Raw genomic sequence first — 27,183 nt, 5'->3', positions numbered from 1 at the left:
GCAGGACGTGGTGTCCAGCAGGTCTTTCCTGTCAGATCAGAAAACCATGGACTTAAAAATGGCTGACGCAAAGCTGAGGCCAGTGGGGGAGCCTGCCTGGTCAGCAGGCCTCTATGACTTGAGCCCCATCCTGGATGAAGTGGACACCGACAGAGAACAGAGAGTCCTCTGCTCCTCTCCACAGAGGGTCACAGTCTCACAGTCACCAACCAGTAGTGGCTGTCGTGGGTAGGGTCTGGGGTCCAGCTGCCACCAAGCGGAAAGCAGGAGAGCGGCTGTTCTGAAGCCGAGGGCCGTGGGTTTTCACAAACATCACTCACGTTCTTCACCATTAAGTCTCACAGGTGCTTCAGGGTAAATAACAAAGAAGAGAGATGCACTAGAACATTCGGCTGCGTGGAGGGTGTCTGTGGGAGGTGAACACCGAGGTGGACGGTCAGTGCATCTGACCGCAGTGTTGTGTGGATCAGAAGATTTTCTGCCAAGGTCAAGGTTTGGGGGGAGGCTCCACTCCTTGTCGAGACTCCACCTGGGACCCCGAGTTCTGCATGGGTCTCTGTGCCTGCTCACAGGCCACGAAGGGCAGGTGCAGTGACAACCAAGATGGACCCTGCTGAAGCGCCAACCCGTGGGAAGAGGCGCCAGCACTCACCGTGAGGTTTGGCAGCAGCCACATCCTGAGAGCACTCTGTTCCGGGAGGTGTCCTGGTCACCTTTTCAGCTTGCTCCAGAGGGTTCCAGGCCACCTCCGGCTCTCCCAACTGTTAGGCATATGGGCCATGCCCACGCAGCAGCCCCAGGTCGGCCGGCCAGGAGCCTGTCAGGAAGAATCAGCTCGGCCCGGCGTCCTCACTCCCAGGTGCAGCTGGCCCATCTGCTTTCCCAAGCCACGGCTTTAAAGCTATCAGTTGGGGGGCCCCTTTCTTCAAGTGAAATCTTGTGAGGAACCCCAACTTTTAAAATGGCGGAGGCAAACCGGGGCCAGCGTCTGCAGAGCCTGCCTGGTCAGCTTGCCCCGTCCTTTGCCATCCCCCAGCACATGCTCACCGCAACCTTGGCACCACCCCCTGGGTGCCCTCCATGCCGCATCCCTGGGGAGAAGGGCGTGAGGGAGAGGCGGCCTGTCGCGGGACACCTAGCTCCAATAGGACTAAAGGGGACCTCGAGGGGATGGTGTGGCCAGCCCCCTCCAGACCTCCCAACCCCTGCGAAGCCTCACAGGAGGCAACCTGCTGTGCCCCTTGCCAGGAGGGGTGGGCCGCCCAGAACCAGGGGCTGTATCTCCCTGTGCGCTTCTTGGAGAACCCGTAGGGATATTTCTCTCTGCCTCGGGGTCAGGAATGGCTGACCTCTCTGGAGCAGCTGTTGGCTCCTCCTTGAGGAGTGGGCTGCTCTAAGGGATATTCCCCTCTGTGGGCTGAGAGAAAGCCCAGGGCCACCCGGAGTCCACCTCCAGAAAAGGCCCAGGGTCTGGCCTCGTGCGTCCAGCGTGCTGACCTCGTCCCTGGGTCCTCCATGCTTCCCAGGTCCGTTTTCCCTTTGTCCACTTGCTCCTCCCTCATGTGGGTCTTGCCATTGGACACACATCTATGCCACCCGCCCTGCCTCTTTCTGGTATAGAGAACGCATCCGCGGGTCCAGACTGTAGCCAGCGCCAGGGCTCCCTAAGTCCCCCCCACCTCTGTGGTCACCAGCCCTCACACTCACGAGTCACTGTGGTTCAAATCTAGGATCTCGCTCTGCCTGGCCACAGAGGTGGGGCTGCTGAGCCCCGGCCATCTTGTGGGTGGCCGGTGTGACACCCCAGGTGAACTGGGAGGGAGTGAGCCACCACCATCCTCGGGCTCCAGGACAGACCCAGGAAGACTCCGCTGTGGGACAGTCTTCCCGGAGCTTGGGCGTCTTAAGTTCCTGCTGGTAAAATTTTATTTTCCTCCAAGTTAGTGACTACGAGGGAGAAAGGAACCTGTTTCACCCAGCAGTCCCCAGAGTCCCCTCCCCTGCCTCCTGGGTGGCAGCTTAGGTCCCGGGGTCAGATGCATAGATGAACTGCTGTCCCAACAAGAGTGGCCCATGGACAAGCAGCGGACTCAGCCACGGGTCCATGCCCCAGTCCAGTGTCCCAATGCTGAGTCAGGAACCCAAGCAGAACAGGCTGCAGAAAATCCTCCCCCAGAGGGATCCTAAAGCCAAGGACGTCCCCCTTCAATTCATCACAGAGCACACAGGTGGTGGCAGGGTTGGGAACACTGAGACAAGGGCCAGTCCCCCAGAACCCCTGTCCTGGAACTCTGTGAAGATCCCCGGAGCCAACCACGGGGGCCTCAGGGCAGCCCCAGGACAGTGGCAGAGAACCTGTGTCACCCTGAGCCTTGGCATTTGGGAAGCATTCTTGGCTTCTCTTTCCCACTTCTCAGGCAGAAGTGCCTTAAGCTTGCGGTAAACTTGTGATCCAGCTGGTCGGGTGGGCAGCAAGGACCCAGGACCAGTAAACAAGAGCCTGCTCCTTGCGGGAGCTGTGCCAGGGCCGGGAGCCAGGGCCAGGAGCCAGGGCCAAGCTCACACCTGGGCTAATGCAAGGTGCACAGTGGGACCCCCCGTAGGGCACCTCTCTGCAGCTGAGGAGCCCGTCCTGAGCTCCCCACGGGGTGGAGGGCAGGGAAACCCTGGTTGAGCTGAGGAAATCCGGCTCCTTGGTCCAGGGAGGGACAGCAGCCTGCAGAGATGTTGGCAGTGGATGTGGTGGAGGCCTGTCTGCGGCTGCCCCCCTGAGCTGGAGCGGGGACCCTGGATGGGGCCTGGCTTCTCCACACTCCTCCTCGTCCAGTGCCTCCTTGACGTGGACAGGCGGTTTCCTCCCCAGGGGACCAGGACTTACAGCCTGGAGCCCTGGACATCCCGGGCAGCCCCGGGGAGAGGTGAGACACGCTGGGCCTCTCTGGAGGACTCTGGAGCCAGCTCTGCCACCTGCCTACGACAGGTCGCTGTCCATCTCTCCGGGCTCCAGGCGCGGGTGAATGCATGCAGGCGAAGATCAGCTCATGGCCGTGCGCATTTTATGATCAATCTTAGCAGTTCAAGAGTACGCACGGCTTCATTACAGCCTCATTCCACCACACCAACTCAGCGTGTAATAACCTGCCAGGGACACAGATTCACTTGACAGATGCTCTGCCCGCGGAGATGATGGAATACACTCAAGAGGAAATGTGGGCCACGCCCAGTCCAGTGACCCCTTCCCCAGGGGGAGGAGAGCCTGGTGTCCCCACGGCTGGGACGGACCAGAGACCTCTGGGAGGCTCCCAGCCTGGGTCTGAGCGCCGCGCCTTGCCTGTAATTCTCCCTGCAGTGGGCGGGCAGGCGGGCAGGCGGGCAGGCGGGTGGAGGGACTGCGGGCACAGACTGTGCCTGCGTGTTTAAGGACAGCAGGGCTCCCCTGAGACTTAGTCTCAGCTCTGCGGCCCACTGCATCTTTGGAAGGTGGAGCCCCCCCCCATCCCCCCGAGCTGGCCGCCCCCGCCTCATTCATTCCTGGGATCGGGGCCCATAGAAAGTTCTCTCTCCCTGTCTGCTGCCTGTCTTAGCCCCCTGCCCGGTTCTCTCCACTGAGACTGCTCTCCACAGTGTGCGCCCAGCCGGCCCCGGCAGCCCCCAGAGAGGCCAGTTCTCAGCCCCTTCCCAGAGGAGACAGGAGCCAGGGAATCAGAAATTCAGAAGGGGTGGGGGTGGGAACGGGGGTCTCAGCAAACCCTCCAGAGACCTGGACACTCAGGCTTCAGTGGTCAGGAGGGAGTGTCTGGGAAATGTGACATTGGTGCTAAGGACAAGCCGAGGCTCTGGGAGGACCACAGCCTCTCTTCTGAATCCCAGCACCCCCGTCCCTCCACCGCTGACCTGGCTGCATCACACCCCATTCCCAGGTGCTGCCACTGGCTATGGCACCTGAGGATGGGAGATGACTCGGAGTCTTGGTTCCTGGGTTTATATTTTATGTTTTGATACGTGCACACATAACTTGTGTGCTATTGAAAAGACTTTGTGGGAATAGCCAAGATACCATCCACCTATTTTTTTTTCCATTTAAGGGATTAAATGAAACCCAAGAAGAAAATGTTCTTTTAGAATGAAGTACCAGAAAAATTTTGTTTTCTTTGAGAATCGAGTGCATTATCTCAGGAACAATAAACTCAAAGCAATTCCCAAAAAGTCTGAACAGGCAGATGGATGATGTCATTCCTGTGAGAGGACCTCTGGCCCAGAGGACGCAGGGGGCTGGGGCGGATCACCCCTCCCTCCGGACCTGAGAGCAGGCAGCAGGGCCGTGTGCAGAGGAGCGTTGCACATTCGAGTTATACATTAGCCCATTTCAAAGCTGTCCCCACTTTCCTTTTTCTGACCAAGAAGTTTTGACCAGGTTAGTGGCTCAGCCGTTTTCTTATAGAACCCTACGTTCAATTTCTGCATTCTATTCTTTTCTCTTCTAAATTGTAGAATTCAAATACAAAATTTTGGTACAAAATATTTTATATTTAGCTTATATATTTAATTGTATAGACACACACAAAATGAAACCAAAATCACTTCATGGAAGTAGGTAACACGTGGATCAATAGGTGGTCTTTCAAGTAAGGCAAACTCTGGGGCTTTTCTCTCTGCATCCTCCTTGCCTAGTAGTTGTTCAATTAATTCTGAAAGAAAGAGAAGTTTATTTGTAAGGAAAGAGAAGAGGAGGTCCAGAGCTATCGGAAGACTTGGAGGTCCAAGGAGGGCTCTTTCTTGAGACCCGGGTAGGTCTGGGGAAGGTGGGGAGGGCCAGGAGAAAGGGGCAGGACAGAAGGTGGGAAGGGCAGGAAGGGCAAGTGTTAGGCAGCTTTCCGTAACTGTAACAAATACAAAGAGGATCAGCTGATAGAGAGAAGATGTTGGCTCCGCTCAGAGCTTTGGAACTTTAGTACACGACTGACTGGCCCCATGGCTCTGGGCCTGGGGAGGCAGCACATCATGGCAGGAGCATGTGACACGGCAGAACTGTTTCCCACGTGGTCAGAGGTCAAAACACAGGGCAGGGGACAGGGGACCACCATCCCCTCCACGACAGGCTGCCAAGACCCAAGACTCCATTGAGATTCCCCTTCCCAACAGGGACAAGCCAAGGACTGTGTCTATACCACAGCCTCAGGACACCGCTGACCGAAGTGCCGCAACATGGACTGCCGTGGACAGGGAGACACTGCCCACCCATGTGGGCTGCCATGGACGGGGCAACACTGCCCACCTGTGTGGACTACTGTGGACAGGGGGACCCTGCCTACCCGCGTGGACTGCCATGGACAGGGGAGACACTGCCCACCCACTTGTTCCACTTCTCCTTTAATTAGGAGGCTGTGGCACCTGGGAACTCAGTCCGAGTCCTCTGCAGCCACCGTCTGTCTCCTGATGATCTCATCTGCCTCTAGCCAGCTGCCTCAGGACTGCCTACTCAGCTGTCCACCGAAGCTCCACAAGGTCTCCAAGTGGACGTGAGGGCCCCCCCCCGCCCCCCGCTCCCCAAGCCTGCTTCACGCTCACCCCACCCAGCCGGAGAGGCTGAAGCCACCTGAACTTGCTCCTGCTCTCACACCACGTCCACCCACCAGCAAGACCCTGCCTCCATCCTGTGACCCCAGGCGGCCACCATGGCCCCTCACTGGACTGTAGGGTGGCCTCCTAGCCAGTCTTGCCTCCAGCTCCGCCTACCCGCAATCCTCCTCCACAGGGCAGGCGGGGCGTTGAAGTTGTGCCCCCCACTCCCGGCTCCACACCAGCTCTGTCCAGTGCAAGACCAAGTTCCCACGGTGCCCCACCAGCCTTCGCTGCCTGCAACTGTCCAGGGCCACACCCCCACCCAGGCCGCCTCCTCGGCTGTCCCTCCCTCCATGCAGGTGTCCCTGTCCATACACCGGTCTGTTGGCCCCTGTGGGCTCCCAGAAGGTAGAGCCACGAGGCAGGGGTTCTGCTGGCCTTGTTCACTGCCACCTCCCAGTGCTTGGACCACAGCCCAGCAAGGACGGCCGCTCAGCCTGCAGCCCACGTCCATTCCCTCTGGTACTGCGCTCCCTCTCTCCCCTTGAGATGATGTCCCCCCGAAGGCACCAGGACCTTGGGAATCTGGCCAGAGCTCACAGCACACGGCCAGGTGGAACTGCCTCCTGTGCCCCAGGCCCCGCTGCGAGCACAGCCACCTTGTCCTAGAGGTGCCCTGTCCCTTGCCTGAAGGAATCTGTCCCTGAGCCCCAGCTGGGCAGCTGCCTGGCTGTGCTCCCCAGTGACTTGCTGGTGCCCTGCTTGGAAACAGGGTGCTCTTGGTCATGGTGGCCAGGCGGCCCTCAGCAAGCACCTGATGGACACCACTGAGTCAGGACTCTCCTCAAAGGAGCAGCTCAGTGCACACAGGTGCGCTCAGGGCCTCTGGTCTCCAGCAGAGCATGCAGAGGACGAAGCGGCTGGCGAAGAGGGGAGGACCCTCCCCTCCACAGCGCGCAGCAGCCGAGGGCTCTGAGGATGCCCCAGGGCCGGAGCAGCATAAGCGGGCGGAGACTGCCTTTGTTGCAGTTGGAGGGTCTCCACCAGGGGATATATTTTAGCCCAAGTTTATTGCAGTGGTGCCCTGTGATCTGTCTGGCTCAGCAGAGGTTCCTAGGTAAACTGAGGGCAAATTGGTCTTGCTTAGTCATTAAAGGTCACCTGTGTTGAAGGTTAAATGCCCCCAGGACATCAGATATTCGTTCAATTAACTTTTATGTGGCACAAATGCCATCCATCCCTCAGCTGGCCTTGGTGAGGGGGCAATGACACAGGTGAGGCTATCCCTGTTCTCAGAGAGGGCACTGTCCGTGGTCAGGGCAGGAGCTATGATAGCTGTTTAAGTGGTTCCATTCTTTGGGTCAATGTGCACTTAACTGAAGGCAGCTACAGCCACTCGTCTTTGAACCTGTGGCCTATGCAGATGCCCACTAAATGACCCCATGGAATCCAGACCACTTGACCACGTCACAGGTAGAGAACTGAGGCTCTATGCAAGGGAGGCTCAGGTCAGTGATGGGACTGAGTCCATGAAGGGTGTGGGTCCCAGCAGGCAGGCCCTTCTGTCCCACCATCTGCAACCTGAGAGCCCCTAAGGTCACTGGAAGAGTACCAGTGGCCCCACAGCGTGGAGAGCTGCCAGGTCTAAATGAACTCCACGGGGATCTGTACACAGGTGCCCTAAAGCCAGCGACGACAGTGAGTCACATGCACACATGCACACATTCTAAGTGGACAAGACAGGGGACGTGAAGGAGCAGAGGTCTGACCTCTTTCAGTGGCCGCCCAGTCCAAGGACACAGCTAGCGACTCGTCCCAGGCCTCTGTGGAGTCTGGCTCCTGGGAAGAGCAGGACGGTGGCCCTGCTATGTGGAGACCCTCCCCGGACCCCTCCTGAGCCAGGGAACGCGGCCTGCTCACCACAGCCTGGCCCCACAGCCCTCAGTGACCCGTTCCCACTGAGGAAAGCACTGCCTAGGGAAAGGCCACGGGACCCCCAGTGTCCCCGCCACAGCCTCCTCCCTGCCCTGGGTGACAGGCCTCGCTGACTCTGCTTGCAGGAAACAGCTCTCGCTGGGTTCCTCTCTGGCAACCTCCAAATGGCCATTCAAGTGCACCGATGGACACGGGCGTTAGGAAGTCCATCCAGAGCCCCATTGGTGGGCTCTGACGAGCCGCCACCGAGGGCTCTGCCCAGCAGAGAGTCCATTGCTCTGACAACACGACCGCATTGCCCCTTGGTGACCAGGAAGCAGACTTGCCGACGTCCAGAGGCAGCGCCCCGTGCCGGCCTGGGGTCCAGCAGCACCCACAGCAGCCACCGTGCCTGTCAGAGCCCTGCTGGCAACAGCTCTGGGGAAAATCCCCACTCCAGGAGCTCAGCCTGGGCACGTCCCTCGCGAGACTTGAGAGAAGCTGTTCATCACCCTGTGCGCCTTAGACCCGGGAAAATCAGGAGAGTGCTCCCTCCCACGCGCTGCTCCTGGGCCCAGGGACGGAGCCACGGAGGCCCCTCCCCAAGCCACATGGACCCACATCCCAGGACCCGTGGTCTGTCCCTCGAGTGATGGAAATGGCTCCCCCTCCCAGGGCTGGCTCCCGCGGACGTCCATAGTCAGTCGAGCTGATTGGAAGGAGACGTTCCTCCGGGATGACTAGAGGAGGCAGCTGTGGGGGCGAAGCCAGATCAATGAGGGACTTGCAGAGAGATGTTCTCTGGGCCGAGTACGATTTACAAGATGCAATGTGCAGAGAAGATAAATCCTCCCCCTCTGCCAGGCTAGGCAGATTCCCGAGTAAAAACAACTCTGCCACAGAACCTGAGACTCAGCTGGAAGTGAGTTTCCTCAAAAGGCGCAAAGAAAAGGGGTCAGGAATTCCTGAAATCATACAGCAGCCAGCCCTGGACTCCAGCAGCGTCCGAGTCGGGGAGGGGAGTGGGGGGAGCACGATGCTCCTCCAGACGAGTTAGGGAGAGAAAGTTGTGGGGAAGGAGTTTGCCCACAGCCCAGGAGGGCAGCACTCTCCATCCTCAGACCCAGAGGCAGGGTGTCCATCTGAGGAGCGAGTCAAGGCAGGGTTATCCCCTGTGCCAGGGAAGGGACCGGCCGGGAAGAAGTGATGGGCAGGAGCCGGAGCTTAAAGAAACACATCCCCACTCCTCCAAGCCCCTCTGGCAGCCAGGTGAAGCCAGGGCCAAAACAAACCCGCGAGGCGCTGCCTCCAGCCCCCTCCCTCCTCCCAAGCCCATGAAAACTTGATCTGTCTCCACTCAACCCAAGCTGGGAAACTGGAGAGGGCATGGGGAGGAGGGGGCGGGCGGCGTCCATGCAGCCAGTTTCCTTATTGATTTAGAGCCACACAAGCCTCAGTGCCATCGGCAAGGATCATACCTCCTGCTGATCTCGGGGGAAATTCTCCAAGATCCATGGCTGGGAGTCAAGGAGAGTCTAAGCATCGGGAAGGAGCAGAGCACTGCAGCTCCTCGGAACGATGGACCAGGGCGAGCTTTAATTAACAGGGTCTGGTGCCTCTTCTTTTTTGGTAACTGAGCAGATTTAAAGGGCTAGAGTCCCAATTTGGAGGTGCTGGAGCTGCTCCGGCTGCTGCTGGGGCTGCTCCGGCTGCTGCTGGAGCTGGAGAAGAGCTTCCTGCAGACCTCTCACTCCAGCAAGGAGCCGGCCAGGGAGGGGCAGGCACAGGGCGCAAGGCTCTGGGGCCTCGCGGATCCCAAAGGAGTGCCCAGGTCCCGCCTGCTGTCTCCCCAGCTCTGTGGATGCGGGAGGCGTCAGTGGCACTGTCCAGACGGGGACCTGGATAGCACTCCAGTAAAGGGGGAGCCGGCCTTTGCTGCAGGCTCTGCTCCTGAGAGCACTGCTGCTGACATTTGCTTCGCAAGTTGCACACACCTGCCTGAGCACATGTACACACTTGCCCAGGTACCCACACGCCTTCCCACTTGTGTTCACATGTACCTGCCCAGGTACATACATACCTGCCCAGGTACCGCACACCTTTCCACGTGTGTTCACATGTACACACCTGCCCAGGTACCTACACATCTTCCCACGTGTGTCCACATGTACACACCTTCCCAGGTACACACATGCCTTCCCACATGTGTTCACATATACCTGCCCAGGTACACACATGCCTTCCCACATGTGTTCACATGTACCTGTCCAGGTACACACATAGCTGCCCAGGTACCCACACACCTTCCCACGTGTGTTCACATATACCTGCCCAGGTACCCACATGCCTTCCCACGTGTGTTCACATGTACCTGCCCAGGTACACACACGCCTTTCATGTGTGTTCACATGTACACACCTGCCCAGGTATGCACACGCCTTCCCATGTGTGTTCACATGTACCTGCCCAGGTACACACACACACACCTTCCCACGTGTGTTCACATGTACACACCTGCCCAGGTACACATACACCTTCCCATGTGTGTTCACATGTACACACCTGCCCAGGTACACACACGCTTCCCATGTATGTTCACATGTACCTGCCCAGGTACACACATACCTTCCCACGTGTGTTCACATATACCTGCCCAGGTACCCACACGCCTTCCCGTGTGTATTCACATGTACCTGCCCAGGTACCCACATGCCTTCCCACGTGTGTTCACATGTACCTGCCCAGGTACACACATAGCTGCCCAGGTACCCATATGCCTTCCCATGTGTGTTCACATGTACTCACCTGCCCAGGTACCCACATGCCTTCCAACATGTGTTCACGTGTACCTGCCCAGGTACCCACATGCCTTCCCACATGTGTTCACATGTACCTGCCCAGGTACCCACACTCCTTCCCACATATGTTCACATGTACCTACTCAAGTACCCACACGCCTTCCCATTTTTGTTTACATGTACCTGCCCAGGTATGCACATGCCTTCCAACATGTACCTTCCCAGCTACACATGTACCTGCTCCCGTACCCACTTGCCTTCACACATGATCACATGTACCTGCCCAGGGACACATATCTATGCAGGGACACATATGCCTTCCCACATGTTCACATGCACCTACCCAGGTACACACATCTTCCCGTGCACACACATGCCTGTCCATGACACCGTCTTCCCATGTACTTGGCCAAGGGGCAGCAGGCATGGGCCAGGTAGCCCTGTGCACATGGCTTCCCACATGTGCCCTCCCCATGGACACACATGGACATGTCTGCTTGTGTACACGCATGCCTACCTTGCTACTTGCTGTCGGCCTGTGTGCACACACCTACCTCCCTGCCCACCCTCAACAGCCAGACACGGGGCCCAGGGCCTGCAGCCACCCATCCCCTGCCCGAACGCTGTGGTTTACATGGGCATCCCCAAGAGAGCCATGACAGAGCATGGCCAGGAGGGAGCCTGGAGCACAGGGGCACAGATGTGGAGCTGAGCAAGGCACAGGGGCAGCTCCTGGCCTTTGTGGCCTCCCTCAATGGAGCATGGTCCTGTGGGGACAGTCCTGCTTCCATACCACCAGAGCCCACATGGCCTCCTTCTGTGGCTCCTGCTGGGGCAAGCACTGGTTCTGTTGTGACCCCCCTGTGGCTGTTCCCACGGCTCCTCCTCAGGCTAGCCCACCGGCCTGGCAGCCCACTGGGCTGGGTTCCGGGGCCTTCCTCAGCAATGCAGCAGATCACGCAGGGTATTTTCAATGCCCTCCCTCCAGCCCCGAGACACACGCAGCCAACCAGGACTCAGTGTCAGAAGCCCTCAGGACCAACCCTCCCATCCGCTCCAGGTGTCCAGGAGGGAGCTGGGCTTGAGCGGGGGGTGGCTGCAGTCCCTCCTCAGGGTGCTAGGAGTACTGTGACCCTGCCCTCAGGCCTGGTTTCTGACCTGTGAGATGACAGGCTGGACTTAGCTAGCATTGCTCTTCAAAGAGGGAGGTATGCACACGCTCTGTCCCCAAACACGGAGTGAACACGGAGTGCCACCGGAGCTCCTCAGCCAAGGGGCAGCAGGCATGGGCCAGGTAACCCTGTGCAGGATGGTCCCGATGGCCTCAAGTTGGCGAGGGGTGGACACGGTCTCTGCGCCCAGCTTCCCTGCTGAGAAATGGACCCTGCACACAGCAGCTCAGGCTAGCCGTCCGAAAGAGCTGGCTCCTGAAACTCAAGTAGGGCCTTCCCAGGAAACTCCTCTGTGCCCCTTGACCCCTGCCTGGCCACCTTCAGGTGCCCAATGACCTCACGCCATGACAGCCCTGTCAGAGAAGAATCTGCCTCACTCGTTGACCTTGCCACTCCCTCAGGGGACCTGCATGTGGCCCTGCTCTCACTTCCCAGGAAATCAGGATAGAGAGATGGTGAGATCTGGGTGCGTCTGTGTAACCACAGATGCACGGTCCCAGAGCCCCCTTGGCCCTCACAGGCACCTCCAGGTGAGGTGGACTTTCCAGGCAAGGTCAAGTGAGGCCTGCAGAGTGGAGGGATCAGCCAGAACCTCACAACAGGGTGCCTGTTCCCACTGTATTCCTCCTATGCGTCCCCCAACCTGGGCCTTGTCCGAAGTGTCCATCAATGAAATCAAGCCCCAGAACGAGGAGGGTCCTCAAACGGGGCAGGAACGGGCCTCAGCACTGCCCTTTCTCAGGTCCTGGAGGACTCTCCTTGCCCCCAGGGCTGGCCTCATGGTGCTCTTTGCCCAGAGTGCCACAGTCCTCGTCCCCCCTCCACCACCTCCCCGGCACCGCCAATAGAACCGAAAGCAGGCTGGTCCGTGTGGACAGCAGTGCCATGGACTCCGAGAGTGACTGGACGCGGGTCACCTGGGCAGAGTCAGACTCTACCCCACACAGACCCCAGCTGTCCTGCGGGCTAGGGGTTGGTCCACAGCATCCACCTCCAAGCGTGCCCTGGTGGCTGCCCTGACCCTCACGTGCTAACAGCAGGGACCAAGGCCCAGAGAGGAGGAGGACTTCTCCCCTCCCTGTCCAAGGTCCACTGTGGGCACTGCTTTGGCCCCGATGATGACCTGCCCCTTCCCTGCTGGTCGACAGAGGGGAGTGTCAGCCGCCTTCATTCCTCTCTGGAGGAACCTAGCCTATCCTATGTCCAGGAGAGACGCTCATCTCTGTTGAGGTGGGAGGGATCTGGCAGAGCCTTAAGACTGGCCAGCCCAACGTCTGCTGGCTTCTCACTATTGCCCCTCGGCTCCAGGCCACCCAGGTATATTGGGGTCTCCAGACATATTTCCCAGCACCCCTGCCTTCTGGCTCCCTGTTAGCGTCAGTTGAAGGAGAACTCAAGAGGGAACCGAGGGCCAGGGAGAGAGATGGCAGCAGAGGTTTGGCCCAGGCCCCAGCAACCTCTGGTACCGCCAGTCCAGCCTCTCTGTGTCCCCCGGAGGTCCAGCACCAGCCTTGCCCCCTCCTAGAGGTACCCGAGCAGCGAGGCCATGACCTCTGTCCAAGGGGCACCGGCCATTGCAGTCCTGCTGGGTGGACACCCCCCGGGCCTGGGCACCCCGCCCACCAGGCCAGGGGAGACCACTCTTCCTCTGTGTCCTGGTAGGCTGGTGGTGCTCTGGCAATGACTAATGTGACTTCAGCTTTCCGATTCCTGTACGATGAATCCTCTGTGTTAAATGCCATCTGTTTGAGACATCGAGGACGGTTTTGTTTTCCTAACTGGACAGGAATTTTCCTTGGAGATCCCAAATTGGAGAGTTCTGTTGATCGAGCCTCAACAGAAGGAACGTTCTGGCACAGTCCAGACCCTGGAGTGTAACTGTTGACCTTTACAGATCAAAAGGAATTTTAAGAGAGGTAAAATTTTAAGATCATCCCTCAAGTTGGAGCCTATTGGCACATCCTCACGTTATGTCTCTGTCAAATTTTTAGGCAAAAATATTCCCAGTCTAAGCTTAAATCGAGAGAATTCAAAACAAAACGTTAAGGGGCAACTAAGACATTTCACTCATGAGAACTGACCTGCACGCAAACACGCGGGGCAGGACTGTGGGGGACCCACGCGGTGGCCAGCTTCTCATTAGTTACGTCGGGCGTGCGGGTCGCCCTGCGTAGGGCACGCGGCCTGCCCCGCTGATGCTTCAGGACTCCGGCGGCCACCATCAGGGAGCGGGAGGGCTTCATTCATCCCACAGCTCACTCCTGGGGGTCAGTGCTGAGAGCCGCCTGAAGAATAGCCGCGCTAAAATGGAGGATGCCGGCGTCCCTGAGAAGGTGCCCAGGCCAGAGGGCTAGAGGGCCTCATGTCCCCCATGCCCTGGGGGAGGGGGTACAACAAGATGAAGCTGGGCAAATTCGTAAAGAAAGAAAAGAAGTTTGTTTAGGTCTCAGTTTGGGGAGCTGAAGTCCAAGACGGGGCCACTGCGTGGCCTGGCCCCTATTGAGGCCCTGGTGGGCAGATCTAGGCGGCAGGTGCGTGGGACCTAGAGATCACAGCGAGCCTGGGGGGCAGAGGGGGCCAGGGCCAGATTGATCATAACAATCCCCATGGCAGTCACTTGGGGCCCCCCTCACCAGTGACCCGAGTGACCTCAGCCCCGACATTAGGACCCCACCACCTTCTAGCATCTGCTCCACGGAACGCGTCCCCGACACAGAAACCCTAGGAAGGTGCCTACTGCAGTCATGGCAGATGCAGGGCCTGAGGGCCTCCTGGGCAGACGTCCACCCCACAGGCAGAGACGCGGCAGGTGGCCACATGGAGCAGTGCCCTGCCCAGCTGGGGTTCATGATGAGACCGAAGAGCAACAGGTGACCATGCAAGTCAGCGAAGGTGTGGCCCCAGAGACCAGACCTACTGACCCAGGCCCGCGCAGGCCAGGGGCTGTGGAGGGAGGGGCTGGTGGACAGGCAAAAGCCTTGAGAGTGAGAGGAACTGTCCCCACTTCTCTGGGCAGGGTGAGGATGCGGCTGCTGGCCCCGCTGTCTTCTTCACTCCCCTCCTCCAGCGGCACCTAGAGCCACTCACTCGTGAGGACTTAGAAGCCTGGCCTCCCACTGTCCCCTCACCTCCGTGCTCTCTGCTGCCTTAGCAGAGCCCTGTGAGAAACTTCTAGTGAACCCCCTGCCGTGCACTCAGGGGTCACTCCACGTCCTGGTTGGCACAGGAGGTAGTGACAGACAAGGGAGCCCCGCCCCAGCCCTGTGGCTGAGACCTGCACAAGGTCCCCAGAAGGGCTGTTCAAGGGCTTCAAGAAAGATGAGCATAGGCAGCTGCAAGCGGAGCTCAAGGTGAAGGTGGGAATGCTCAGGCCCCGCCATCCCCATCCTGAGGACAGACTGGCTCCGGAAGGGAGGGGACGCTCCTGAGGGGTCCCTGAGGCGGGGACCAGAAGATAGTAGGTGCTGACGCAGCGGAAGGACGTTGCTCCTTCAGATAGAACAGTGCTCCAGGGCTCCAGGCAAGGCCAGCTCTGACCGCGGGGACCGTGACAGCCTGATCCACTGGGGAGGCAGGCAGGCAGTGGACTTCACAGGGAGCGAGGAAGCTGCCAGAAGTCTAGCTAGGCGACATGGTGAGATGGCCCTTTATAAGATCCTCAGCTCTGTGGGACGGTGACGGGCCCCACTGGACACCCAAGAAAACAAGGGAGGGGACTTGACCAAGGGTTTGCCATGGGAGCACGATTCACTCTGTCCTTCTAGAAGACGAGACACTCGTTTCCAAGGTGGTTGGGATAAAAATCCAGCCCCATGATCCGCCTCAAAGGCTCCGAAAGCCCTGGCCCAGGCCACCTTCAGCACCTTCCTCTCCCCTCCAGTTCACGGAGGGCGGGCGAGGACGGATCCCGCCCAGGAACACACACTCGGCTCCTGGGAAAAGCTGCTCCGCACCTCTGGCCTCAGCATGTGGCCTCTCTGCAGCCTGGAAGTCACGTCCTGCTGCCCTGCGCTGTCCACCTCGTCCATGGCAGCTGCCTCCAGGGACCAGCTCCCACTTCTTCCCCAGCCAGAGAGATGCCCGCCTCCCCTGCAGCCATCACCACCCCAGCGACTCTTCCTCCCACGGGACTGTCCCCTGCTCTGCAAGAGACAGTGTCCTTCAGTCAGGGACACTGCCCCTCACCTCCCTCCTCCCAGTGCCTGGTACAGGGTTGTCCCACTACAAACTCTGATTTCGACGGCTGGACATATCTCCTACTAACAACGTGAACTGAGCTCCCGTGTGTAAAACACCAAGTGTCAGACTCACACCTGTGAAGTTCCAATGAGAGGCCAACACCCTACATAGCCACAAGTGGCCTGGGATGGGGACAGTCTGCTCAGTAAGTGAATACAGTCATCTTCTACGTCAGAATAATACACGTACGGACCTTGGCAAAGTCTCCAACAAGGCCACAGCTCCTGTGACCAGCCCAGGCTCCTCGCGGCCAGCCTCTGCGACACACTGACCTGTGGCTGTGACCTGCCCAATGTCCCCAGAAGGCCTTGCTTTCCCTCCCCTGGGACAGTGCTTTCTTCCCGAATCCCCCTGAACCTGGGCTCGGCTCCCTGGCGTGAGGTTCAGGCTTTGGGGGATTTGCAAGTAGCAGGAACTGCCCCAGCTGTGGGACCACAGCACATCCTCTCTCCAGGGTCTCCCTCCGTGCCCCCCTCTGCTGCCCACCTGGGGGGAGGTTTCACCCTGAGCTCTGCAGCACCTTTGAAAGGCCACAACCCCCCAGGGCACGACATGGGCAGACGGAGGGTGGAAACTGGTTCCCCAAGCACCACACCCTGGGCCTGAGAAGCCCCCCTGAAGCTGGACACGGTGGACTGCGTGGATGTCATGTTCCCGGGTGCTTGCTGGAGGACACAGCAGACTGGGAGGCCAGGAGCCAGCCCAGGTGAACTTCCTGGAGGTGGTGAGCAGCTCATGCACAGCTTGATGGATGGCCTGCCGCCCACCTGACCTTGGGCACTAGCATAGCTGGCCAGCCACCCCCATCTGTTCGAGTGGAGAGAGCCCAGCAGGTGCCCTGGACACTGCACTGACAGCAGTGCTGTCTCCCTTACAGGTTGCTGTCACTCTGCAAGGCCACCTCCCAAGGGTGGAGGCCTAACCTCCTTTCTGCATCTCCTAGGCCAAGAGGATGCCAAACTCAGCACGCACATTGAAGGCTTCTAGGAAAACAAGCACCCAAGCCGTGGGCAGGGACGTGCGAGGCTGGGCAGGAGGGGAGAGGGCATGTCCTCGGCCCTGGGTCGGGGCTCCGAACACCCAAAGCCCACTGTGAAGGAAGAGCTGCAGCCAGGCTGTGAGGTCCTAGAGCCTGTGAAGGCCAGCAAAGCAGCCAGCCAGCTGTGAACACCGCCAGCCGCCCTGCAGCGGCTCCCTCTGGCCCTGGGACAGGAGCCCCCCAGGGAGACTACAGCAGGGCAGGGGTGGGGCTGCCGGACACCCAAAGACCCACTTACCTCCCCCAGACCAAAGACCCCTGCATGATTCACACGGGCCCAAATGGAGTCCCAGTCACTCGAAGGTGGGACTCAACTTCTGCCCTGGCCAGTCTTTGTTAGCTCACACACAACTTGTGTGCCCATCACAGGACGTGAGAAAGCACAAGAGGGGACCGAAAATGCCACCATCCAGGGCCACACTGTTACGTTTATTCCTATTAGTCACCAGCAAGACCCTGGCAAAAGCCCCACTCCCCCTGCCACTCCTTCCTGCCACCCGACCACGGCCACCACCCTGGTGACAGCTCAGAGCCCCTCCCGCAGGACCTCTTCTGGACAGCGCAGGAACAGAGGCTGGGCCTCCGTGTGCTGGGCACCTGCATGGACAGGCTGCCTCCGAGGCTGAGACCAAACCCTCGCCTGCTTTCCCAGGTGTAAAAGCAGAACATCTCTAGCAGGTAAAGGCCTTTTCCAGCTGACGACCATTTCTATCAGCAGCTCCAAGAATTCCCAGAAGTGGCTCAGAGGGAGGAGGGGTGTCGTGACGTCAGGGAGGAGGCCTGAGATTGCTGGATCCAGACCTGTGGGAACAGCACAGTGGCATCTCTGAGGTCCACCTTCCACATGCCCTCCGCCCAGGGAAGTTGTGCAAAAGAAGCCAATGCTCCTTGGTCCTCCTCCCGTCCTGAGAGATGGGAAGGGGGACACGGGAAGTATAACAGGACCCAGAGGACAGAAAGAGTGACATGGAAGCCCTGGGTCTTTGCGTAGCCAAGAACAGGGAGGCGCCTCTTTGCTGGGTCCCGTATGACATGGGACTGATATTACTTTGCAAATGATTAGGCAATGCCATTCCTGTTTTGTGTAGTCTATCATGATTCTTACAGAAGCTCTTGGGCAAGAAGCACTGTTCAGGACTGTACTCCCCACAGTTGTGCCATATGGCGGCTCCGCACATGATCACTGGTGGGAAACCTCTGCAGGTCAAACCCGGGTCCATGTGCACACCACAGTGCGCCTGCCTCCACGAGACGGCCGGCCACCTGTGTGTGGTGGAGAGAACTCTTCACTCAGCCCCTACAGGGCGAGGCTCCGAGGGCTTGACGTGGAGAGGAAGACTGTTCCTGGGTTGTTCTGCTGGACGACAACACCTGCCCAGATGGTCCCTGGGAGCTTCCCTCTGTGCCGTCCAGAGCGAGGGATCCGGACTCTGGGAAAGGCTTCCCGAAGGAAGGAAGGACCTGAGACAAGAGCAGCCCCAGGGTCAGGACAGATCCTGGCTTTTCATTTCCTGAAGCCAGGGCCTCGTCACGCCAGGTCAGCTTCTCCACCTCCCCTCCCAGCCCCAGGTATTGGGCGAAGATCGAGGCCGACTCCAGAGAACCCTGACCTTGGACAGCAGGGTAGTGACACAAAAAAACATCAAGTCCATAGTGGACCTTCATGGGGATTTTCATTCTTGTTCCAACCCCCACCCCGTTCCACACTTTGGTGACAGATGGAGCAAGTGGTTTATCATGATCCCCTTCTCGGTGGCTGTCCCTTTGTTTACCCCCCAATCTTCAGTCCGGCTCTGTGTGGAGGCTTTCGGAGACTGACATGGTGAGGCGGTTCGAGATAAGCCCCGCAGCCCTGCTAAGGAGGCTGAGGTCCAGGTGGGCTGGACACGGGGCCAGCGGGAGAGCAAGGCTCCTCGAGGAGCAGCCCAGGAGGGAGAGCAAGCCACCCAAGATGTGGTGGTTCAGGCGCAGACATTCGGTGACTCTGGCGCACCCCAGAATGCTGCAAAATGGCGGCCCTCGAAAGGACAGACTCATGGCCACGTGCTCATGTTCAGACGTGTCCAGGACATGCTCCAGCCAGGACTTGCCACGTGGGTCCTCCCTCCATTCAGATGTGCCGCTGACAGAGAGAGCCTTGTCCCTGCCCTCTGCGGTTCAGTTTCTGCCATCACACATGTCCCGGACAGTCCCACGTCCTTATCAACCATCGTCACTACAATAACGGCACCCCGCCAGCACCCCGCCTGCGTGCATTTAGTTCCCACATCCGCAGCACGAGGTGAGTGCAGTGACATCCATTTCTTAGACGGGGACTCTGCAGGGACCCTCACAGAATGGTGGACAGTAAACAGCTGCGTCTTCCTGGGAGTCAGGCTCCAGGGGGACCAGCTTGGGGAACTCGGGGCACCCTAGATGACGGAGCCGCACGGCACGCTGGCAAACGGGGGCTTCTTCCTTCCTGTGGACACAGGCGTGCGTCCCTGAGCATCAGCACTGGCCTGACCCCACTGTCACTCTTTCATCTGACGCCTCTTGATGGTAAGAAGCCCTCCCTCAGGTTCATTTTGCCATGACAGATGCGTGCACCCTGAGAGTAGTCCACGGCTGACCCCTCTCACATGCCATCTCTACATTCCGAGATTTCCCCGCATGGGGCATGTCCCACTAAGTCCTGCAGTAACCTTCCTTGGGGTTGTTAAGCCCACTGAGACAGTTCGTGGAACTTGGAAGTGCAAAACCCACTCCAGATGCTAAGCGTAGCTGCCCAGGCAACAGTGGTCCGAGCAACTCCGACCTTGGGAAGTTACAGCAATGCTCCAGCCTGCTCCTCAGGCACCAGGGAGTCAGGCACTGCTGGGATGGCTGATGGGTCCTTGGGTGACCCACAGCCTGGTCCTTGGGGAAGGTGCTAAAAGCAGAGACCACCTATGTCCTGTGTTCCAGGATGGGACCAAGAGTCCACCTGAGAATCTCCCAACAGCAATCAGGGGCGGTTCCACCCATGTCAACCCAGAAGCCTCCAGCTCCTCTGACGTCCCCATGTGTGCCCAGGCCAGCCTCAGGACCCACAGAGACTCTCGACCCAACCATGACTTCAGACACACATCCTCGACAAACACGGAGGCTCTCGGGTGGTTCCTTCTGGTCTCTGCAAAGCGTGGGGGAGAGGGGACTCCTGGTAATCAGCTTGATCTTTGTGGCCCTGACAGACCTTGCCTCACCTCGCAGGCTCAGTGGTGTCCCTGTCCCCTGGTCTCTGCTCCCAGACACACACAGACATGCTATCGAGCTCAGGGCTGTGTCCTATGTGCCCCTGTGGCAGGCTCCAGAGGTGACCTCCTGCACTGCCTGTGCCTTGGGGCTCCCAGCCCTGAGTACCTTGTACCTTGTGGCCTGTGCCCACTGGTACCAGAACGGACACCTGCCCACCCGCCTTCACCCCTGACTGCTGCGTCCAGGGGGAATGAGAAGTGGGAGTTGAAAACAGCTCCCGAGGCAAGAGCCACAGATGGGGGTTTGGTAATGTCACAGTCAAAGTCAGGAGAGAGACAGACACTCTTCCAGCATAATAAAGCCCCAAAATTATGCCAGCAGGAGGACACGGCTCTTCCTGGAGATCGCTGAGATCTGCGGGCAGGATATTAACACTTTCGACAGAAGACGCCTGATTTGTTCTTCAATGAGGTGTGAGATGGTCACAAGAAACAGAAAGAGAGCTCATGCTTCCATGGAGCCTGGGCCTTCTCTTCTCTGACTCCCAGGCCTCTCGTCCCTCCCTCCCTCTGAGCCACAGTAAAATGAAGGGGACCCTAGACTGTGAGGGTCTGGGACACCCCACCCAGAGGACAGCCTGACCCGGGAATGGAGGGAAGCCAGTGGGGTGGACAAGGATGAGAAGCGGAGGGGCCATCTGGCCAGCGAGGGACTCCGTGGGGCCCCTGGGAGCTGGCAGGAGGTAGGTTCAAACTGAAGAACCCGTCACCATCTGCTCTGGCCCACCGCTCCCTGTTGCAGGGACTCCTCCGGCTTGTCCCTGGCCCCAGCCAAACCCATGCTCACACAGGTGATGCCCCAGCCCTAGGGCTGTTCAGCCTGCCATTGCCAAAGCCACTAAGGTGCCCATCTGAACATGATTCTCCACGACTAACCCTCCCGGCAACATTTCCTACTGTCTCAAGGGTCCCTGCCCTCCTCAGCGAGGCTGCCCGAGGCTGAGGCTAAGGAAGGCTGCGGGACTCCCGTCCCCATGCTGGCTCCTTCACAGGGTCCAGCGCTGCTCCACCAGCCTCAGAGGGGCCTTCAAAGAGCTCACAGGCAGCCTCTGCAGGAACGAGTGCAAGCAGAGGTGAATTAACTCAGCCATGAAAGACTCCGGGCTGGGAAAGGAGTTCCCAAGATCTGACCTGATTCCCAAAGCACTTAGGAACCAGGCGTTTGTAGGTTTATTAAAAAACTTTAGAGTAACGGTGCCAGGTCAGATGCAGGATCAAAGTTCTTACCCCGAATACAACCATAACATTCAAGTTTCCTTTTCTACCAGCCAGAAATAGCTGTGTCTTCACCAGAAAAAAAAAAATCATCAGGCTGACAATTAACTGCACCGCCCCTGAGCTGTTGGTCCGTGACAGGTCATGAGGCCAGCAAAGACACATCCTGGCCTGCCCTCTGCCCTTCACTCCCAGGACTCCATTCTCCTGCTTCAGCCAGTGGGCTGTGAAGCAGCTCAAGGGAGTGTCCAGGACTCACAGCAGCCAGCTGTTGAATGCCCACACTGCCTGCAGGGAGGACACCAACTCAGGGAGGATCATGGAGCCATGGATGACCCAGGGAGGACACCGACTCAGGGAGGACCCACAGAGCCAGGGATGACCCAGGGAGGACTCTGACTTGGGGAGGACCCACGGAGCTAGGGATGATCTGACCCAGGGAGGACTCTGACTCGGGAGGACCATAGAGCTGTAGATGCCTGAGCCCGTCCCAGCCCACCTCAGCCTCACTAGTGAGGGTACCCAGCACCCCATCCTGATGCTGGGGAGGAGCTGCACTGTAGCCAGGAAGCCAGGAGCCAGGAGAGGACATAGCGACCTGCCCTGGCAGGAAGGAACTCACTCTGCAAGGCAGAGCTGACCCAGGGCGGTACCCTAGTGACCTGACCCCCTTGCACCAAGCCTCACCTCCAAAGGCTCACCACCCCTCCACGGCCCCACCAGGGTCCAAGCGTCCCATGCAGGACCCTTGGCAGATGCCTTCGGCCACGGCCACATCGTGGGGACTCCTGCAGTTCCAGCCTGCGTGTCCTGTGCCATGAGTGCATTGGTCACGCAGGTGAGCCCCTTGAAATCATGTGGGCGTGGATTTTACCCATTTAGGGGGTTGTTTGTTACACTGGGTTCTGGAATTCCATTGTGTGTTCTGGATACAAGACTTGTAACATAGAATTTGCAAATATTTCCTCTCACAAATGTTTTCATGCTTTGTCTTTTCATTCATGTAACAGGATCTTATAGACGGATGAGTTTGTTCCAATGAACTCTAATTCATTCATTTGTACCTACATATATATCATACTTTTATATTTGGATAAGTTTTTGCTTAGCACAAGGTCACAAAGGTTTTTGCCTGTATTTTCTTCCAGAAATGCTATCGTTTGCGGTTGTATATTTAGGTCTTAGATACAATCTGAGTTAATTTTGCACATGATCTAAGGGACAAATTGAAGTTCCTTTTTGCATATGCATAGATTGCAATGGCCACGGCACTCTTACTGCACAGACTAGCCTCTCTCCACGGAGTTGCCAGTTTGAACACTTTCCATATGTGTGTGGGTGTGGACTTTCTAGTGTCATCTTTTATGCTGATAACATGTTATCTTAGTCACTGACGTCTAAAACAAACCCTGAAATCGGTGGCATTGGTTGGTAACTTTTCTTCCTATTATGGCTGCCTTCTATTTCTTTCTACCATCTCCTTGTTCTGGCTGGAAACTCCAGGAGAGCATTGGATGGAACATGAGCACTCATTCTCTTCTTGTCCTGAGTCTCTGGAAGAAAGACAAAACTTCCTCAGGTTGAGGGCCGCACCCTGTCTTGTGTTCTGAGAAGCCTTCAGGCAGGGGCAGGAGTTGGGTGGGCCACTGTCTATCCACCAGGGTGGAACCACAGGGTTAGGCCTCATGTCAAGCCAGCCCCACCTCCTGGACAAACCCCATCTGTTCAGAATGGTCCATCTTCCTCACATGCATTGTTGGACGTCTTGGGCTGATTTCCTTGTAGAACTTCTATGTCTGTCTCTATGCACGAGGGACCTTGGGCGATCACAGCGTTTCTTCTTCGTCATCTTGTTTGGGTTTTAGGGCAGTAAACTGGAAGAGTCCCTCCTTTTCAATTTTCTGGAAGGGTTTGTGGCATTGATATTATTTCCCCTCCAAATGTTTGACAGAACCCAGCAGTCATGGTGCTGGACCTAGAACGTCTGTGTGGATGTTTTAAACCACAAACTCCACTTCCTCACTGGATACAGGGCTCTTTCTTCTGAAGGGAGCTCTGGAAATCGTGTCTCACAGAGAATTTGACTGCTGCGCTCACATCTTGGGATCCCTGGCCAGAACAGCTGTCCTCTGAGTTTCCTGCCATCCACCGAGGACAGGCAGGTCTGAGGAAAGTGGCTCTCTTGTCCCGGGTTGGCAGTAGGTGTCCCCTCTCATCCTCTCCTTGAAGTCTGCCCAAATGTCTGTCATTGATCTTATTAAAGAACAAACTTTTGAGTAACTGTTGTTCTCTGTTCGGTTTCCTGTTTCACAGACTCTTTGCCGTCAGTCCCTGTGGTGCTAGGGATTGAACCCAGGGCCTTGTGCACGTGAGGCCAGCTCTCTGCCACCCGAGCTGTGTCCCCAGCCCTGTCATATCCTTGTTCTCAACTTGCTTTGGGTGTCTTTGCCCTTCACTATCCAGTGTCTCAGGGTGGAAGTTAGGCTGTTGCTTTAATTCCTTTCTCATCTAATAAAGGATTTAGTGCTAAATACTATTGGGTGGCATCCTGTGAACTTTGATGCGTTGTATTTTGACTTTTATTCAGTTCTAAATAATTTCTAATTTTGATTCTGATATTTTTTGTCTATGAATTATTCAAAATGATGCTATTAGGTTTTCAAATATTTGGGGACTTTTCAGGAGGTCTTTCTGTTACTTAGAATTTAGTTGAGCTCTAATTAATTCCACTGTCATCAGAGAATGTATGCCTGTGTCTTGGATTCTTTAAAATTTATTGAGACTTATATCTTATAAATGTCATTTAAATTAACTTAGTAGATAGTGTTGCTCAAATTTGATATATTTATTTTCTGTTTCCTCAAATATTGAGATGGAGTATTTAAATCCTGTTATAATTGTGGATTTGTCTATTTCTAGGTGTTGGAAGCTTTATTATTAGCTGCATCAACATGTAGAACCATTATGTCCTCATGATAAAGCAACATCTTCATTACTGTGAAGTCACCTTTTTTAGGCTCTGGGCATAGTCTCTGCTCTGAAATCTACTTGTATGGTATTAACATAGACTCTCCAGTTTTGTTAGTGTCAACATCATTTACTTTTAACCTATTTGGTTTTTGATTTTTAATATAATGCATTTTTCAAAATCCAAACTGAAATTCTTTGCCTTTTGGGGGGAAGTGTTTGGGCCATTTACATTTAGTGTGATTACTGATATGATTAGTCTGAAGTCTATCATCTTAGTGTTTGTTTTCTCTTTTTTCTCATCTATTTTTTGGTCTCTTTTCCCTACTTTCTTTTGCATTAACACATTTTTCTATGACTCCATCTTTACCCCCTTTATTGGCTTTGTTTTGTCAGTGGTCATGCAGAGTTCATAGAATGCATTTACTCAAGACAGCCTGCCTTCAAGTGGCACCACAATATCTGACCCACGAGGGCGTCACATCAGCAGTCTTCCACTGTCCCCCAGACAGCGGCACTGTTGTCATGGACGCTGCTTCTCCCTGTTATAACCCAATACTACATTATTGCTATTCTTGGTCGGATCATCAATATACTTTAAAGATGTTTTAAGTAACAGGAAAAATATCATATGTGCACTCGGGAATCCACCATTTCCAGTGCTTTTCATTCGCTTTCCAAATTCATATCTCCTCCAATTATCATTTTCTTTCTGCCTGAAGGAATTCCTTGAACATGTCATGTATTGGGGATTTGCTGGTGATACTTTCAGTTTTCCACGTCCCAGGAACTGTTCTCTTCATTTTCATTTTTGGAAGATATTTTTGCTGATGACAGACATGTACTGTGAAGGACTTTGCTGTCTTAGTGTTTTAGATGCTGTTCCACTGTCTTCTTATCTGCATTGTCCCTAAAAAGGAATCTGCTGCCACCCTTCTCTTGTTCTTTTATTCGCAACATGACCTTTTCAGTCTGAACACTTTTAGGATTCTCTCCTTTGCCCTGGTTTTGAGCAGTTTGATAATGATATGCCTTGCAATAGTTCTCTTTCTTCACACCCACCCCCCATGTTTCTTGGCTTTGGGTTTATTGAGCTTCTTGGATCTATGAGTTAAAGTTTTCATCAAATTTAGATAGTCTCAATCATTATTTCTTCATTATATTTTTCCATACCCACTTCTCTCCTTCATGGACTCCAATTACATACATTTATTGCTTGAAGTTGTCCTAACATTTTATTGATAGTGTTATTTTTTTCAATCCTTTCATTGTTCCACTTTTGATACTTATCTTTGAGTTCACTAACATTTTATCATGAAATGTCTAATTTGCCATTAACCTCATCCTGTATATTCTTCAGCTCAGATACTCTGGATTTTCAATCTCCTGTGTATCTTTTTTTAAACTTTGAACCTGTGAACTACAGTTGCAGTACTTGCTTCCATGTCCTATCTGATAATTCTAAGTTCCTAGTTGATTCTGGGTTGGGTTTTTTTTATTGTTATTTTCTTCTCATGGTGGGTCTTACTTTCATGATTCTTTGCTTGCTTGGCCATTTTTGTGGATGGCAGACATTGGTTGGGTGCTGGCTCCTTTTAAAATTTATATATTCTTGATGATCCTTCCTGGTGCACAACTAATTTATAAATTGTTTTATTGACCTGGGTCTTGATTTTAAGATTTTTTTTAATGTGAGACCACAGCAACAATTACTCCAGAGTTATTATTTTCCTATTAAGGGAAGACCTGTGAACTCCTTCCCAAGAGCCACTAATCCTGAGATTCCCTGTTCTGTATGAGTGCCCAGCTCTGTTATCTCCAGTTCTTTCAGGTGTCTCTTTCCCTGGCTTCGAGTGGTTCTCTCGTATCCAGGCACTAACCCACCCGCAGCTGAACAGTTGAGGGCTGCCTATGCAGATCTCAGAATTCCTCTGTGCTCCTCCTCCTTGCTGTGCTCATTCCTTTGAATTCTAGCTGCATTCACCTCCCCCTAACTACTGGCTAGCTCTTCTCAGTTCAAGGGGCTTCCTAGCTCTCTTCCCATCCTGCAACACTCTGGATGATCCCTCAGGAGTGAGCTGGGCATCTGTGGATCACCTAATTAGCTTTTCATCTACTGGGAACAGATATCCTTTTTTTCTCTGGTGCTCAGTGTTTTGAAACTTTTTCATATTTTCTGTTTGGGGGAGGGGGATTAAGGCTGAACTGTGAATCTGATCCTTACGTCCACCTTGGCCAGCAGTGGAAGTCCACACTTTCCTGATGGGAACAGAACAGGCGGCCACATGCTGGGTCTGCAGGATAGGCAATAGCTTCATATCTGTGCCACCATTTTTTAATTTATCACCAACAGTTGTGACATAAGCCATCACAGAATTCATTTGGCATTTTTTCATTATTTTAATTAAAACATTTTTTTAAATCGTTAAATTTCATTTAAATGTAAAAATTGAATGTGGAAAGTTTAAGTGGTGCCGCCCCCCAGCACATTGCCCAACTAGGTTGATTTGTGGTCATTTTGCTTCATTGGGATGTTAACTGTCACTGGACAGATGCAGATATAGGAACAGCAAGAGTGGAATTCTAAGCCCGGGTGCTACAGTGATGACCTCATGTGTCTGTGGGCCATCTGCTGATGCACTTCACAGTACAACGCTGTTCCATTGTTCTATTGTTCCACTGTATGTAGGTCTATAAATGTTTTATAAATAAATTTAATGTTTTAAAATTTTCTATTATCACCACTTAACTTCCCTTAAAATTCCTTCCTTCACCATTCACTCAAGTGCTCACTGATCGCCTACTGTGCGCCATGACAGCAGCCTTCTCCATGAATCTGCCTCAGGGCCACTTTAACTCACATCGCATGATGCTCCTGGGCAACACTCACTCTGATTCCATAAAGAGACGTACAGGCTCACCATCCGGGGACACCAAGGGACACTCTGCCCCCATGCATGCACATGTCAGGTACCATGCTCTTGGTCACCACAGAGAGGAGG

The 27,183-nt window shown here is 55.5% G+C and overlaps 1 protein-coding gene across 2 annotated transcripts in view; it reads right to left on the bottom strand.

Annotated features, from left to right (window-relative positions):
- Positions 1–27,183, bottom strand: part of LOC107147020 (S-adenosyl-L-methionine-dependent tRNA 4-demethylwyosine synthase TYW1-like) — a 194,855-nt gene that overhangs the window by 19,993 nt on the left and 147,679 nt on the right. Inside the window, exon 16 of one of the 2 annotated variants that reach the window (XM_048789881.1) lies at positions 4,668–4,688. The exons of the other annotated variant lie outside the window; for it this stretch is intronic. Coding sequence (XP_048645838.1) covers positions 4,683–4,688 — 6 coding nt within the window. The 3' untranslated portion in view covers positions 4,668–4,682. Of the gene's footprint in view, positions 1–4,667; positions 4,689–27,183 lie in introns of those variants that run through there. 2 annotated transcript variants of the gene reach the window in all.

The sequence above is a fragment of the Marmota marmota genome, unplaced genomic scaffold (genome assembly GCF_001458135.2).
Source record: "Marmota marmota marmota unplaced genomic scaffold, marMar, whole genome shotgun sequence".
NCBI classification, from domain to species: Eukaryota; Metazoa; Chordata; class Mammalia; order Rodentia; family Sciuridae; genus Marmota; species Marmota marmota.
Note: the sequence above shows the minus strand (reverse complement) of the source record. Positions and strands in the feature narration are given on the sequence as shown.